At 38.2% G+C, this 17,430-nt stretch overlaps 1 protein-coding gene across 1 annotated transcript in view; it reads right to left on the reverse strand.

The window, feature by feature from the left end:
• DTWD2 (DTW domain containing 2) overlaps positions 1–14,998 on the reverse strand; it is a 102,479-nt gene extending 87,481 nt beyond the window's left edge. The window contains exon 1 of the mRNA XM_081232343.1: positions 14,770–14,998. Within this exon, the coding sequence (XP_081088469.1) occupies positions 14,770–14,987 (218 nt within the window). The 5' untranslated portion in view covers positions 14,988–14,998. The remainder of the gene's footprint in view (positions 1–14,769) is intronic.
• Positions 14,999–17,430: the final 2,432 nt, after the last annotated feature.

Consider the following 17,430-nt stretch of genomic DNA (forward strand, 5'->3'; position numbering starts at 1 on the left):
AGATGCATGAAAATGGACGACTACCTTACACCATACACAAAAAATCAATTCAAAATGGTTTAAAGACTTGAGTGTAAGGCTGGAAACCATAAAACTCCTAAAGAAAATATAGGCAGTAAGCTCCTTGACTTAGGTCTTGGTAATGATTTTTTAAATCTAATACCAAAAGCAAAAGCAAAAGCAGAAATAAACAAGTGGGACTACATCAAACTAAAAAGCTTCTGCACAGAAACAGAAACTATCAACAAAATGAAATGACAACCAACAGACTGAGAGAAAATATTTGAAAATCATATATCTCATAAGGGGATATAAAGAACTCATACAACTCAAGAGTAAAAAAAAAACAAACAACCCAATTGAAAAATGGGCATAAAATCTGAACAGACATTTTTCTAAAGAAGATATACAGATGGCCAACAGGTACATGAAAAGATGCTCTACATCGTTAATCATCAGGGAAATGCAAACCAAAACCACAATGAGATATCACCTCACATCTGTTAGAATGGCTACTGTCAAGGAGAATAGCAATAAATGCTGGAGAAGGTGTGGAGATAAGGGAACCCTCCGACACTGTTGGTGCAAATATAAATTGGTGCAGCCACTATGGAAAACAGTATGGAGATTCCTTAAAAAATTAAAAATAGAACCACTATATGATCCAGCAATTCCCCTTCTGGATATTTATCTAAAGAAAATGAAAACACTAAATCAAAAAGATATCTGCATTACCATGTTCAGTGCAGAATTATTTATAATAGCCAAGATATGGAAACAGACAAAGTGTCCATCAGTAGGTGAATGGATAAAGAAATTGTGATATATATGCAATGGACTATTATTCAGCCATAAAAAAAGAATGAAATCTTGCCATTTGTGACAACATACATGGACCTCCAGGGCATTATGCTAAGTGAAATAAGTCAGACAGGGAAAGATTAATACCATATGATCTCTCTTATATATGGAATCTTTAAAAAAACATAACAAAACAAAAAAACCTAAGCTCATAGATACAGAGAAAAGATTGGTGGCTGCCAGAGGCAGGAGATGGAAGGGGGAGAAATGGATGAACTGTTTTTGTATTTTTAGTTTAAAAAAGTGGAACAAAAAAGTAAGTAAAATCTTTAAATAAAAATAAAATCTTTTTCCAAAGAACAAAAAATCTCCCTACATTCAAACTTAATCCTTGAAGGTTTAAATATTTCAAGTCAATAATGGATTAAATAATTTGTAAATTCAACAAAATTTTATTCAAATATTTACTGCACATCTAACTATGTACCAGACATTAGGCACTTGGGACAATAAGAGAAAGATTACTGCCCTCATTGAATGTGTATGTTTTCACTGTGCCAGAAAAATTTTTTTTAAAGTTCCTTGCTCCCTATGAACTATTATGGATGATAGGAAAAAAACAGATCAGATAACTACACATCGAACCTTATTATTTATTATTTATCATTATTTATAAATAATGAACATTCATCTTAAAATAAAAATCAAACTACTTCTAGAATTTATATAGATCTAAGGAAGAAAAATTAATATCTGAATAAATATCAACAGGTAAATTGGGTATAGGTTTAGGAATAACTATTAAGATATGTCACTGACAGTATCATTGTCTTGCTATATGATCCTGACTGTGTCAGAGGTTTTCTATTTCCTTCTTCATAGAACTAGTAATAAGATATCAAGAAAGTTCTGGTGAATAACTACTGAATCACAGGCAAATGTAATAAAAATGTAATCATTTATGTCCATTTTTCAACTAACTTATAACAGAATGACCAAAGTAAGAGCTGAGATTTTTCCCTCTTCTACACTTACAACACATTGAAAATGTATTATAAATACTGTTTTCTATCACTGGGGTTTACCTTCTTTAAAATCTATACAACCAATTAATGTTAATTATATTCTTAACATATAAATAGAATTTTCAAATAATTTCCCTGAACAAATTTTATGAAATAAGCTTTTTCTTCTTTTCTCAATAAGGTTGCAGAAATAAATACGTAGGCTTCCTGTCAGACTAGGACTGACTGTCTTCTGAAGTGAATGCTGTAAAACAGGGGTAATCTGTCACTCTGGGTATGCTATCTTTGACAGCCTGCAGGGAAATAAAATTATATCTGACATATGACTAGAGATGCTAAAACCTACAAAAACATCTTCCAAAAGTTTAATTAATATTTGAAAGTTTAATTTATTTCTAACATAATATTCACTGAAAGCTATTTTTCTCATAGTATTAATAAGGCATACTTTAAAGATTAGTGAATACGGGACTTCCCTGGTGGCGCAGTAGATAAGAATCCGCCTGCCAATGCAGGAGACATGGGTTTGATCCCTGGTCGGGGAAGATCCCACATGCCGTGGAGCAACTAAGCCCATGCGCCACAACTACTGAGTCTGTGCTCTAGAGCCCACGTGCTGCAACTGCTGAAGCCCACGCGTCTAGAGCCCGTGCTCCACAATAAAAGAAGCCACCGCAAAGATAAGCCCACACAATGCAACAAAGAGTAGCCCCCACTTGCCACAACTAGAGAAAGCCTGCGCGCAGCAATGAAGACCCAACATAGCCAAAAATAAATAAAACTAAATCTTAAAAAAAAAAGATCAGTGAATAGATTTACAAGAAGCACTATGTTAAAAAGAATTTCTTTTACCCACTAAACAAAAGCAAATGTAGAACCCAGAAAGATAACGCACCTCAAGTTTTCCAACACTCAACAAAAAATTTTTAGTCCCATAGAGTGAAAAAGCAAAGAACAAAGAGTTTCATTACTTTTCAATAGATCAGTTGAATAGATACACTGCATTACACATGAAAATGGCAACAACTTTCTAATTTTAAAAGACTTTGAAAAACAAAATGCCACAGTGCCCTCTACTGTCACTTTAAAGAAACTTAAATAATCTGTAAAATAAACTCTAGGTTTTACATTTTTGAAACTATATCCAATATAATCAATGAAAGAAGAAACAGCTTTTCGTTATTAATATAATAATAAAATTTCATCTCATAAAGAGAAGCAATCTCAACCATGTCTGATTGTTTCAAGTGTAAAAGAAATGATATTCTCATAACCCCTTAAATCTGTTTTTTATCACTACATTATTTTATTTTATAGATGCCTTCAGGAGTAGAGGAACAATAGACTTAGAAAAAAAAATCACTGTTATAGGAGAGGAAGTAACTCTCTAAAGACAATAAATATCTTTAGATGAGACATATTGACCTAGGCATGCTTAGAAGAGTGGTGTCCAAAGTGAGTTAAGTAAAATAGCCCAATGGGGTGCAAAAAGATAGTATCAATATTATCACTTCTATTTATAATTAAACAACTAATATTTAGTACACAGAATAACAGTCCCTCTGTGGGATGGTATATCACATGGTAATGTGTCAGGATATGCAGTATCCTAATAGAAAAGGAGGAGTTTCATAACATGAAGTGTTAACAACAGCACCCACAAAGAAACTATATATACCCACAAAGAGTCCATACTGAAGAAATTCTAATTACATAATCACAAATAAACAACAAGTATATGGCAGAGCTGTTCCTTTCTTACTGCTACTTCAAACTCTTCATTAGAGTTAATAAATCTAATCAGATGACAATAACTTTAAAAAGTATAAATTATAAAGATTATTCGAACTGTGAAATCACATCTTACTATCAGTAAGTTACTATGATAAACCTTACTGTAAGTATATATTATGACTCAAAAATACTAAATAATAAGACTAGGACTCCATCACAATTAGCAAAACATTTTTAAATAGTTTATTTCACCATTATCTCTTCCCTTCTATTTTTTTATGGTTTAAGAGGCAAGTCATACATTAGTATATGATAAATGTATATTATCATAGATAAATATGTATACCTATTAGAATTACATCCTAAATATTTTAACCAACTGTGGTATGTATTCAAAATAATTTAGAGATCACTGGCCTAGAGATAAGCTTGTTCCTACTACAAGATCTTTAACTAAGAAAAATTTTAGTAAGTGTTATTATATTAAAGAAGCCTTCAGAGGAGCCAGATGCTTGGAAAACAAAAGCCTTGTGTCCAGAGAGATGACTATATACAGCATCTATATAAAGCCCCTACTAGAGCTGCAATGACAAAGTGACAGATCAACTGAGAATCTTGTCATAAAGTAATCATCTATAGTCAGTTATCCTATTATTTACTTTGTCTTCTTATATAGAAATAAAACAAATATAAAAAATAAACATCTTTCTTAATAGCAAGTTAAGTAAATCACTCTTTGCTCTACAAACTCTTATTTTATACTTTCATAATTTGTCTTAAATATTTATTACACAGACATATTTTCCCTCACATTCAATTCACTATGAATTCTAGAGGAAACAATTTCTTAATTATTTTTCTATGACCCAAGCTGTGCCTTTACTGGATAATGAATTAATAATGATTGAATGAACAAAGACTACCCATATGATTCATCAAATTAAGCCTCCAGGTCGATGTGCAGCAGAACTCTATGCTCCTTAGCCATTGGCCAACTAAGGGAACAGCATGAATGGCCATCCTGAAAAGCAAGGAGTCAGAGGTTAAATTGTCCCAAGGACCAGCTATACCTCAGTAGAGATATTTTACAAAGAACAGCATAGAATGAAGGGACCATGTTACTAGAAAACATTTTCATTTTCTTTATTCTTTCTTCTCCTTTCCCTTGCCTAAAAGCTGTCTATATTTTAAAATGCAGATTTGGAATACCTGATTTATTAAGGAAATATTCCTCCTAAATTTATATAAAGGTCCATTTCTTCAAAAGAGCAAAAGAGAATTGAGAATTTTCTTTGATATAGGGAGAAAAGTATGTAAGGTTTAAGATAGGGTTACTTTATTACATAAGAGAACACAAGAATGCTATGAATAAGCCACCGATTTTGGTGTCCCTAAAAAAAGTATTTTTCATCAATGGAATATTTATTTGTAGCTGGAAAGTGAGTATTTTAAAAGCCCTAGAATTATAAAATCTCCATCATGAGGCAATTTAATTATGGTGACCTGCAACATTAACACATGCAAAGTTATTTACTTGCCCTTAATCTCTGAATCTAGAAAAACTACCTCAATAAAAGGTAGTATACCTCAATAAAAATATAAAAAAGAATCCATGTTTTGCTGGAGCAATGGTAATTGCTGCATTTTTTCAGTGATTTCTTTCTTTGAGGGTTTGCATTAAAGATTCAATTTCAAGTACATTAAGGGTGATATATATGCTCTGTTAACTACTCAGATAACTGTGTACCTTCAATTTTGTGGAAATTGGAACTCTTGTGCATTGCTGATGGGAATGTAAAATGGTTGCAGCTGCTATGGAAAACTGTTTGGCAATTCCTCAAAAAGTTAAACACAGAACTACCATATGACCCAGCAATTCCACTCCTAGGTATATATCCAAAAGAATTAAAAGCAGGAACTAGAATAAATATTTGTATACCAATGTTCATGGCAACACTATTCACAATACCCAAAAAGTGGAAACAAACCAAGTGTCCATCAACAAAAGAATGGATAACAGATAAATTAAGATGGCATATACATACAATTCAGCCATAAAAATGAAATTTTGATATATGCTATAACATGGATGGACCTTGAAAGCATTATTCTTAGTGAAATGTCAGACAGAGAACAAATATTGTATGATTATACAAAGTATCTAGAATAGGTAAATTCATAGAAACAGAAAGGAGAATAGAGATTACCAGGGGCTGGGGGGAGGAGGGGATGAGAAGATATTATTTAATGGGTACAGAGTTTATACTGGGGATGATGAAAATTTTCTGGGTATAGATAGTAGTGATAGTTACACAACATTATGAATGTATTTAATGCCACTGAATTGTACACTTATAAATGGTTCAAATGATAAATGTTATATACATATTAACCTGATTTTTTTTAATTGACCTGCCAAGTAACAGATTTACATAAACAAGTAGATCATACACATCTCTTTTTTTTTAAGACTTTTTTTTTTACAGCTGTTTTAGATTCACAGCAAAATTGATGGGAAGCTACAGAGATTTTCTATATACCCCCTGCCCAAACACATGCATAGCCCCCCCATTATCAATATCTCCCATCAGAGTGGTACATTTGTTACAAATGATGAACCTACACTGACAGTCTACATAGACTTTTAAAAATAATTTTTAACTCTCTATTGAGTCTCTGTTGAGTCACGGTCATTAAATTTTTTTCCTTTAATTCTCTGAACCTATTATAAGAGTTGCTTTGAAGTATTTTTCTACTATATCCAAAATCTGGATCCACTCAAACACAGTTTCTATTTGCTGTTGTTTTCCCTGTATGTGAGTCACACTTTCCTGTTTCTTTGCATGTCTAGTAAGCTTTGGTCAAAAACTAGATGTTATGTCTAGTAAGCTTTGGTCAAAAATTAGACATTTTAGACAATATAGTGTAGAAACTCTGGATTCTATTTAATTTTTCTGGATGCTGTTCTTTGGAAACTTGCCTGGACTTAACCTGCAGACTCCCTCCTCTTATAGTGTGCAGTCTGTTCAGGTTTTTTTTTCTTTTTTTAATTCTTATTTTTATTTATTCCTAGGGGTCACACCTGTGAGATCAGACACATTTCTATCAGGTCAATCTCTCTAACTCTCTGCAAGGTCAGGAGAATCATTCCATACTTTTCCATTTTTTTCCTTGATTAATCCTGGAACACTTCTACTTACTTCACTTCACTGCTCCCTTTTTCCCCACAACTTTTCCACTAGGCTTCCAGTAGACAAAAAACAAGAAACAAGCAAACTAAAAACTCAGCAGAGAAAAAAAAAAATCTTAAAAATCAATAATACCTTCAAATTTTCCTTTCTAACTGAAATGTGAAGAGCCACCAAGAGAAATGAGAAGCTGACCATAGGCAGGTAAAGGATTCAGGAGGTAATAAAAGGTGGACCTTAAAAAAGACAATAATTAAAATTGCCCATCCCAAAATAATTAAAAATAGCCATGGACAAAGGAAAAATAAAAGAATCTATGGATTAGAAGAAGGCAAAGGAACACCTCACTGGAAGTATGTATTATATGCAATAGGAAAACAAAGAAAGTCATACTGTTCATTTCAGTATAATTCATTATTACGTGATGCAGTAATGAAAATATGAAAAGTAAAGCAGCTCTGCCTCTACTACTCACCTGACCCTAAGAATACATAAAAGAGAATAACTATTTAAATCACAAAGTTGTCTTATATAGTAAATAAAAACACACATGTAAGAAAGCACTATGTAACCTGTGAAATCTTTTAAAATAATGCCAAATTTATTTAGATACAGAGAACAAACAGGTTGTTGCCAGAGGGGAGGTGGGTGAGAGGATAAGTGAAAAAGGTGAGGGAAATACAAGATGTACATACTGCCAGATACAAAATAAATGTTACCTGTATGAAATGTACAGTGTGAGGAATACAGTCGATAATTATATAATATCTTTGTATAATGACAATGGTAACTAGACTTACCGTGGTGATCATTTTCTAATGTAGAGAAGTATCGAATCATTATGTTGTACACCAAGAACTAACATAGTGCTGAAGCGCAATTATACTTCAAGAAACAAACAAACTTCAAGAAAAAGATGATTTGTAGTTACCAGAGGCGAGGAGTGGTGAGAGCGGGAGAACTGGATGAAGGTGGTCAAAAGGTACAAACTTCTAGTTGTAAGATAAATAAGTATCAGGGATATAATGTACAACATAATATAATTAACACTGCTATACATTATAAATGAAAGTTGTTAATCAAGTAAATCTTGGGACTTCCCTGGTAGTCTAGTGGTTAGGATCCGGCACTTTCACTGCCATGGCCCAGGTTCAATCCCCGGTCAGGGAACTGAGATCCCACAAGCCACGCAGAGTGGTCTAAATAAATAAATAAATAAATAAAGTAAATCCTAAGAGTTCTCATCACAAGGAAAAATTTTTTTCTTTTTCTTTTCTTTTTTATCTACATAAGATGATAGATGTTCAACAAACTTAATCATTTCATGGTGCATGTAAGTCAAATCATTATATTGTACATCTTATACAGTGCTGTATGTCAATTATATCTCAATAAAACTGGAAGAAAAAAATAAAATACATTACATATTTTAAAAAATAAATGAAAAAGACAAATTTTAGACTAGACTATTAAGGAATATATTCTCTCACTACATAAGCACTAACAGAGCTATGAATTATTAATTTGGGGTAAATGTAAACATACTTAAAAATTAATGTGATTTGATATTCTTTGAAGAAAACTTCTATCTATCAGAGGGTAATAATAATGTTCTTATTTTTCTTGGGGAAAGTAAATCAAACATTTAGAAAGCTCTAAAGTGGTTTCTTAAAATTGGTCACTCCTCTTTGGAGACTTAATTAAGAAAAAAATTCCCTCTTGAGATATATCATCTTTGCTCAACTTTGAACATATGATTAGCTTGCACAGTAATTTGTAACTCAGTTAGCTTCCCACATATCTTAGGAACGAACTAGTTCAAAGAATAAACATATTTTCTATATTAACAAGAAAGAACAAATTAACTTAGTTAATGCACAAAGAATTAAATTTGCAGACTATCAAAATTTTTACCCTAAAAATTACCGTCAATAATCTAGTTTATTTTAAATTTACCAAAACAGTTGGTTTTCTAATCCTAAGTGTTGATACCAATTCAACAATCTTAATTATTGTAAACTAATTGCTTTGGGAATTACCATTTTTCACTTCTACCTACAAAACCTGCAGACTGATTTACCCTCCTGCTCAGGCTGACCAGCCCAAAATGACGTACATGAGACCCAGATCAAAAAGCAAATGCCTATGAGAGGCAGGCAGTTAATCATAGTTGAATTAAGCAGGAATGACTGGGAGCAATGACGACCTGGACAGATCACACCTGGTCTAAAGGCACAACCAATACTCCACTCAGCCAACTATTTTGCTCAGGAAGTTGGCCCCCAAGCTGCTAGATCTTCCCATTCTCACAGAAAACAGAAATCTGGATTTTGATACAAAACATCTTCATTTTTAACTATTAGCAACTGGTAATTTAAAACTGGTAAAAATATAGTTTTAAACAAAACATCTGTGGGGCTGCCAGTTTGTGGCTCCTGTATTCTTCTTAAACACCTGCAACCTTCCCTGCTTCGCTTTCTCATTATTTTATCCCCATCACCTTCTTCTCCAGAATAACCAAGCCTAAAGAATACGGAAAAGGTTAAGATATGGAATAAAGAAGCTAGACGTTGTTAAAGGGTACAAAGTTGGAACTACAAGGGGAACAAATGCTGGAGATCTAATGCACAGCATTGTGATATAGTCAACAATACTGTCTAATATACTTCAAAGTTGCTAAGAGGTGGGCTTCCCTGGTGGCGCAGTGGTTGAGAGTCCGCCTGCCGATGCAGGGGACACGGGTTCGTGCCCCGGTCCGGGAAGATCCCACGTGCCGCGGAGCGGCTGGGCCCGTGAGCCATGGCCGCTGAGCCTGCGCGTCCGGAGCCTGTGCTCCGCAACGGGAGAGGCCACAACAGTGAGAGGCCCGCGTACCGGAATTAAAAAAAAAAAAAAAAAAAAAAAGTTGCTAAGAGGCTACATCTTAAATCATCTCAGCACAAAAAAAGAAATGATAATTAGGTGACAACAGCTAACCACTACCAGTGATAACCATACTGCAATATATAGATGTATCAAATCAATAGGATGTACACCTTAAACTTATATAAAATTATACAACAAATATATCTTAATTTTTATTTTTAAAAAAAGGAGCTAAAGAATACCAAAGCTCAGGAATCTTGTTACTAAGCTTGAAGTAAACATACAGCTTAAAAAGTATGAAAATCAGAGCTACTCCTGCAGCCTTAGTGGCTGCACTTCAACTAGTGACTACATCCACTCAGCAAACAAAATCATAAGGCTTCTTCAGCAAGCGTGGAGCACAGAGCAAAGCCAAGCATTTGCGAGAGCTTGGAAGCCAAGTGGACTGGAGCTGGAGAACCAACTCTGCTACTTGATTGTTACCTCTACCTTCTTATCATTTAAAAGCTAATGATATCATCATTTCTAGAATGCTGTTATGAGAAATAAATAAAATATTATACATAAAGCACCTAGGCTTGGTGAATAACCTGCAGATGACCAGTGCTTAATAAACGGGTGCTAAATATATTGATGTGGCTTATTATAATCCTTACAACTTTGTACTTTTGTAAGAAGAAAGCACTGGAGAGAGAAAAATTTCTGTCTCAGGGCCTATCTGTGTCAGTTTGCGTACATGTTCTCCCTGCTGACTTCCTCCCTCAGACAAATTTTAAAATACTCTGTATTTAGACATTATTCCATTATTCTTTTTTTTTTTTTTTTTTTTTTTGCGGTACGCGGGCCTCTCACTGTTGTGGCCTCACCCGTTGCGGAGCACAGGCTCCGGACGCGCAGGCTCAGCGGCCATGGCCCACGGGCCCAGCCGCTCCGCGGCATGTGGGATCCTCCCGGACCGGGGCACGAACCCGCGTCCCCTGCATCGGCAGGCGGACTCTCAACCACTGTACCACCAGGGAAGCCCTATTCCATTATTCTTATGATCAATGAATTTCAAGTGGTTTCTGGTTTCTAACACTTGTCCTCAGGCAGGAATATAAACAGAAGATATAAAAAAATAATTAAGGGCTTCCCTGGTGGCGCAGTGGTTGAGAGTCCGCCTGCCGATGCAGGGGACGCGGGTTCGTGCCCCGGTCCGGGAGGATCCCACATGCCGCGGAGTGGCTGGGCCCGTGAGCCATGGCCGCTGAGCCTGCGCATCTGGAGCCTGTGCTCCACAACGGGAGAGGCCACAACAGTGAGAGGCCCACGTATCGCAGAAAAAAAAAAAAAAAAAAAAAAAAAAAATTTCAGTGGCTGTTTTGTTGGGTTCTAGTGCTTTAGGCTCAAAATCCCTAACACAGTTTATTTGGCCCTTCCCAGTGCAATCACCATTAATCTCTGCAGCCTCGTCTCTCCTTCCTTTCTGCCACGCTCTCCAAATACACTGTACTCTATACAATGTACTCCTGTAGGTGCTGTTCCTTCTAACAGGGACACACTTTTTATAAATTCTGTATCTTGCAATAACAAATTAGTTTGGGATCTTTTAAAGAATATTTCATTAATGTTTAAGATATGTTGTATTTCTAACGAGCAAGATTCTGCTGAGAAGTTAAATTGAGCTTGCACTTCCTGAACAAAACCAATCTCTAAAACTCCTTAGGCTGTGACAATTATAGTAATGTGTTTAGAGAAATGAATAGTGTTTTAAATAAATGGCCAAATAATTGTGGCTTACTGATCACTCAAATCTAAGAATGCATTTTAATTTTAAAAACTATTATAAGCATAAATGTAAAGAAGTTCACTCAGGGAACTAGTTAAAACCCTAACCGCCTAATAAAATAAAATATAAAGAGCTATAAATATTATATTGATAACACCTAAATATTCTCCATAATTCTAGAACTGTACTCTAACCAATTAAAACAAACAAAATGCATAGCATGCCAAGGGAAAGAGTCTTTAAAAGGTAGAAAATTTCACTAGAAAAAACAAAGTGCAGAAATGTCAGAATGAATTATAATTCTAAAGGATTAACTAAATGAAACTGAAAACAAGCTAAAACCCAGCAAGTCATTTTTATTTTTTAAACAGTAGATCAGGTTAGAGGGTAGAGAGGGATGAAAAGGCAGAGCCAAGAGGATTTTTAGGGCAGTGAAAACACTCTGTATGCTATCAATACTATAATAGTAGATATATGTTATTACAAATTTGTCCAAACTCAAAATATGTACAACACCAAGGGTGAATCCTAATGTAAACCATGGACTTTAAGTGATAATAATGTATCAATGGAGTCCATCAATTGTAACAAATGTACCACTCTGGTAGGGGATGTTGATAACCAGGAAGCTATGTATGTGTAGGGGCAGAGAGTATATGGGAAATCTCTGTACCTTCCTCTCAATTTTGCTGTCAATCTAAAAGTGCTCTAGGGATTCCCTAGTGGCGCAGTGGTTCAGAATCTGCCTGCCAATGCAGGGGACACGGGTTCGAGCCCCGGTTCAGGAAGATCCCACGTGCCGCGGAGCAACTAAGGCCGTGTGCCACAACTACTGAGCCTGCGCTCTAGAGCCCGCGAGCCACAACTACTGAAACCCGTGCGCCTAGAGCCCATGCTCCGCAACAAGAGAAGCCACCGCAATGAGAAGCCTGCACACCACAACTGGAGAAAGTAGGGCACAGCAACAAAGACCCAATGCAGCCAAAAATAAATAAATAAAATAAATAAAAATTTTTTAATAAATAAAATAAAAGTGCTCTAAAAAATAAAGTCTATTAATGGGGCAGAGAGGAGGAGATCGGAAAAATTATAAATCTTTGCTAGCCATAGAAGACTAATTATTTTAAACTATTATAACTAGCAGTTCTGAGTAGACTAAAAACTACATGATAAAGCTAGCATAATTTAGCTCTGGATTTGTATTTGAAACACTTTTCTTTCCACCTCCTAGTGAGACCCTTTCGAAGCATTTTTTTTTTTTTTTTTTGGCTGTGTTGAGTCTTCGTTGCTGTGCGCAGGCTTTCTCTAGTTGCGGCGAGCGGGGGCTACTCTTCGTTGCAGTGCACAGGCTTCTCATTGCGGTGGCTTCTCTTGTTGCGGAGCATGGGCTCTAGGCGCGTGGGCTTTAGTAGCTGTGGCTCGCGGGCACTAGAGAGCAGGCTCAGCAGTTGTGGGGCACGGACTTAGTTGCTCCGCAGCATGTGGGATCTTCCTGGACTGGGGCTCGAACCCGTGTCCCCTGCATTGGCAGGCAGATTCTCAACCACTGCGCCACCAGGGAAGCCCCGAAGTATTCTTAAGTGCTATCTAACAACTTTAGACAACTTATTTAAATTAATTGTATTCACACACCCCTTCTGTTCCAACACACAGTCTCTTTTAGACACAAATTATTCACCCTCGTCAAAGGTCTACTGAGTATCTACTGCATATAGTACATTCAGAAAATATAAAAAGATCCTTACACTCAAGATCCTTCCTCTGAGGTCTTACAATTCAGCTCTGGGAAAAGGTCAAAATGGCCCTGGTAAGAGACTCCAAGTATGCAAATGCTAAAGACAATCAACCAGCCTGTCCTTCTGTTCCCCTTCTTGGAACACTTCTCTCTTGGTTGAATCCTTATCTTTCAAGTCTCAATATAAAGGCTATCTCTTCACAAGTCTTTCCTGACACCATCCTGCTATTTTCTATGGCAGCATCCCACTTCTTTCTTTCATTGTTCTTTTTTTTTTCCAATCTGTAATTACATATTTAGTTGCTTGTTTACTGGTTTATCATCTGTATCCAATAACAAACTGAACACTCTATGTGGACAAAGACTCCACGGTATTACCAGTAATTAGCGAAGCACTCAGTACTCAATGTTTAAATGAATGCGTACATCTGGTGCTCAGGAGAAAGGTCTGAGCTAGAGAGACTGGAGTAGAGGTGATAACTTAGCCATGAAAACTGGTAAGATCACCTGTGAGAAGTGTATGGAGTTAGAAGAGAACCTAGAACCAAGACCTTGAGGTAGCCCAACATTTAGAGTTTTAATAGAACAGGCAAAGAAGACTAGGATACAGAAGTCAGATAAATCAAAGCGAAACCAAAGAGAGAATGTTTCAAGGAGTGAGTATTTCAAATGCAGAATTCTGCCAAGAGGTCCAGTAAAAAGTGAACAGAAAAGGATCCATTAGATTTCACCTCATTAAGGTTAATGGTGACTTTAGTGAGAGCCATTTCAGAGCACGTAGGATCTGAGGACAAATTACAGAGTGATTCCCAGGTGAGGAAGTAGAGACACTATCTAATTGTTAAAAGTGTGAAGGACAACAGAGAGGTAGTAACCAAGAGAAATGATCCTGAACATCCAGGAGGTAAATATAATAGTATATCTGTATAGCATGAGATTCAAATAAGCAGGGAAAGCAATCCTCACAACCCTGAAAGTACACCAGCATAATTCAATCGGTCAAATAATGTTAATTGTTGGGGTTGCTAGTTTAATAAATTGTCTCCCCATTAGACTTTAAGTGACCCAGTGAGCACAGAGATAACGTATGTTTTATCCATGCCTAGGTTTCTAGGAACCTAGAACAGTGCCTGCCACACAGTAGGTGCTCAATAAATATTTCTAAGTGAATTCATAATTCTGAATACAATGTCAACTACTGTAATAGCCACCTTGATTGTCTCTCTCCTCTGATCCTTTTTTTTTTCACTGTGAGATGACTATGTCACATAAGCATAAACGTGTTTTTACAAGTATTATTATCATTACGCCTTACTTCCCTTACCAGACAGACGCTCAAGCTTCTTGACAGCGGAACTTCTGTCTGCTCATCCCATGACCCGCTCAGTGTCTTGCAGGAAGAAGTAAGGCTAAATAATCCTGAACCTGGAGAAATGGCTTCTTACGAAAGAGCTGTGACAGGTATTTCACAGTGATTCCAAGGTCAACCAGTGGACCCTGCCGCCCCAAACGCGGAGATGCCAGAACCAGCGCTCCCCCCGGACTGGAGCCGCAGCAGCCGCCTCCCCGGCAGAGGGCGCGGCAGCCACAGCGACACACATCCCCCTCCAAGTCGGCCGCCGGCCTCAGTCCCCGCCCCCGCCCGGCGGTCACCTGCAGCGGCTGCACTCGGGCCTCCGCTCAGCCGGCTCCACTGGCAGTTCCCACAGTCCGTCCGCACTAGCCCCGTCCGCCTCCGCGTCCAAGGCAGTCGCCGCCGGCGCTGAGCCGCCCTCCCGCCGCTCCTCCTCGTCCGGCTTCCGAGACCTAGAGGCCCGGGGTAGCCGCGCGACGGGGTCCCTGGGTGTTCGCGCCTCTTTCTGCAGCTCCATGACAGGCGCTCAGGTCCGACCGTCACATTGAAGCCCCGCTGCCGCCAGGCGGCGCCACAAGCTGAAGAAACCAGCCTCCGCCGCCCGGCGCCACGCACGCACGCCACGTACGGGGGGCGGGTCTCCGAAGCCCAGGCTGGAGAGCCCGCCCCGCAGCGGACAAGGAATGAACCCATTGGTCTGTGCCCTGTGGGCCAGTTCACCTAGAACCCGGAAGGGAAGTGTGGATTGTCCTGGGGAGCAGGTGAGGTTAGGAAAGCTTCTCGGGGAGAAGTAAAGGAATCTCCTCTGAAAACACCTCAGGTGGCAAACTTGAATGTACTTCCCTTGTTTTCACCCCTTTAAAAGTGAAAATATAATGGAATTCTGCGTTTTCTGCCTTAGGATGGCAGTTTAAGAATTAGCTGGGTGACCGCACGCAGCAACAAAGACCAAATGCAGCCAAAAATTAATTAATTAGTTAATTAATTAATGTAAAAATTTTAAAAATAAAAAATTTTAAATTTAAAAAAGAATTAGCTGGGTGAGTGCGCACAGCAGTCTCAGCATCTGATGTACTTGATCAGCTTGTGTACTTGTTTCAGGCCTATAAAGGAGAGGTTGTACCGATTGAAAGTTGAATTCACGGCTGGTCTACTTCAGCGGCTTTCTTGCTCTAGAAGGGCAGGGACCTGTGTCCTGTGTCTTGTACTTGGTATTTCTACTCGTCATGAAGCATACTATTTTACGCTAGACACTAAACATTTGTTTAAATACGGGGGGGGGGTTGTTTTTTGTTTTTGCGGTACGCGGGCCTCTCACTGTTGTGGCCTCTCCCGTTGCGGAGCACAGGCTCCGGACGCACAGGCTCAGCGGCCATGGCTCACAGGCCCAGCCGCTCTGCGGCATGTGGGATCTTCCCGGACCGGGGCACGAACCCCTGTCCCCCACATCGGCAGGCGGACTCTCAACCACTGCGCCACCAGGGAAGCCCTAAATGCGGTTTTCAAATTGTCCGAGGCCCCTAAGATCAAAGGCAGTAAGAGAGCTGAGATTTCATGTATGAGGGGAAAAATAAGCCACAGAAAGATAACTACCTTGCCCAAGTTTTTACAGCTCTGGAAAACAGCAATATAGCCCGCAGTTTTTTAAAAGCCAGAATGAACTTTACGTTAGAATGAAAGTGGCACTACTTCTTGCCCTATATCGGCGCTGATTCTTTTCATTTATTAATACTTTGTTACTTCTACCAACCTTCATCATTTTAAACAAAAAAATTAAGTTTTCACCAGTCATGAGCTAAGTTTTGCAATCATAATTATCTTGATTCTAGAGCTATGAAAGATTAAATATAAAACAAAGTAGATTTATCACTAACAGTAATGGAGCAGTATTGTATTTCTTAAAATAAAGTGTTTATCTCACTATTAAGTTTTTAGTCATCTTAAAATCAAGCCTGTAGGGCTACCCTGGTGGCGCAGTGGTTGAGAGTCCGCCTGCCGATGTGGGGAACAGGGGTTCGTGCCCCGGTCCGGGAAGATCCCACATGCCGCGGAGCGGCTGGGCCCTTGAGCCATGGCCACTGAGCCTGCGCGTCCGGAGCCTGTGCTCCGCAACGGGAGAGGCCACAACAGTGAGAAGCCCGCGTACCGCAAAAAAAAAAAAAAAAAAAAAAAAAAAATCAAGCCTGTATATAGAAAACAGGGCTATTGTTTTCAACTTTCCCGCATTCTTTTCCCCTGGAAATGGCACCTGTCATTTATTTTGGAGTACTCTAAGGGAGGATAGAAAAAGGCTGAAAAACCTGCCTGGTGATGGATGTAGCATGGGAGAAAAAACTGGAACTTAATGCCAACTGGAGTTGGGAGATAATGAAATCCCAGAGACTACAGAAAAGGAGGTGAATCAGAAAATAAAGAAATATGGGTGCAGATTTAGGTTGGAGAACCAGTTCTTTAACTACCAAAATTAAATTCTCCTGTGACAACCCTTAAACTCTCGCCTCCAATCTCAAGATGTGGAATGTTCTTTTAAGTCATTTAAGGTCACTCCAGACGCCCAACTATGAGTTATGTGAGGGCAGGTGAGTCCTAAGAAGCCTATTTATATTTGGCTTTCTCTTTTAATACCCCACATGAGATCACTGGCTCTACCCATCAAAGTATTCAAAATCCAACCATTTATCTCTCCTACTACTTCTGCCCTGATTCAAGCCCCTGTCATCTCTTGCCTAGACTATTGCCATAAGCACATAAGTGGTCCCCTGCTCCATCCTTGCTTCTCTGTAGTCCATTCTCCCAGAGGTTGACCAGAGTCAAAGAAAACTCCCATGCGGCAGGGATATAGCCAGAGCCGGGAGAAAAGAGAGTCATTTTTCCCTCTGGAAAGCAAGAGTCCAGGTTTATGAACCCTGACCTTGAGAAGCCTGAGGAAATGTATCACTCATCCAGCGAGCTGCTACTTT

This window comes from Mesoplodon bidens, assembly GCF_964165515.1.
Source record: "Mesoplodon bidens genome assembly, chromosome: 4".
Classification (NCBI taxonomy): domain Eukaryota; kingdom Metazoa; phylum Chordata; class Mammalia; order Artiodactyla; family Ziphiidae; genus Mesoplodon; species Mesoplodon bidens.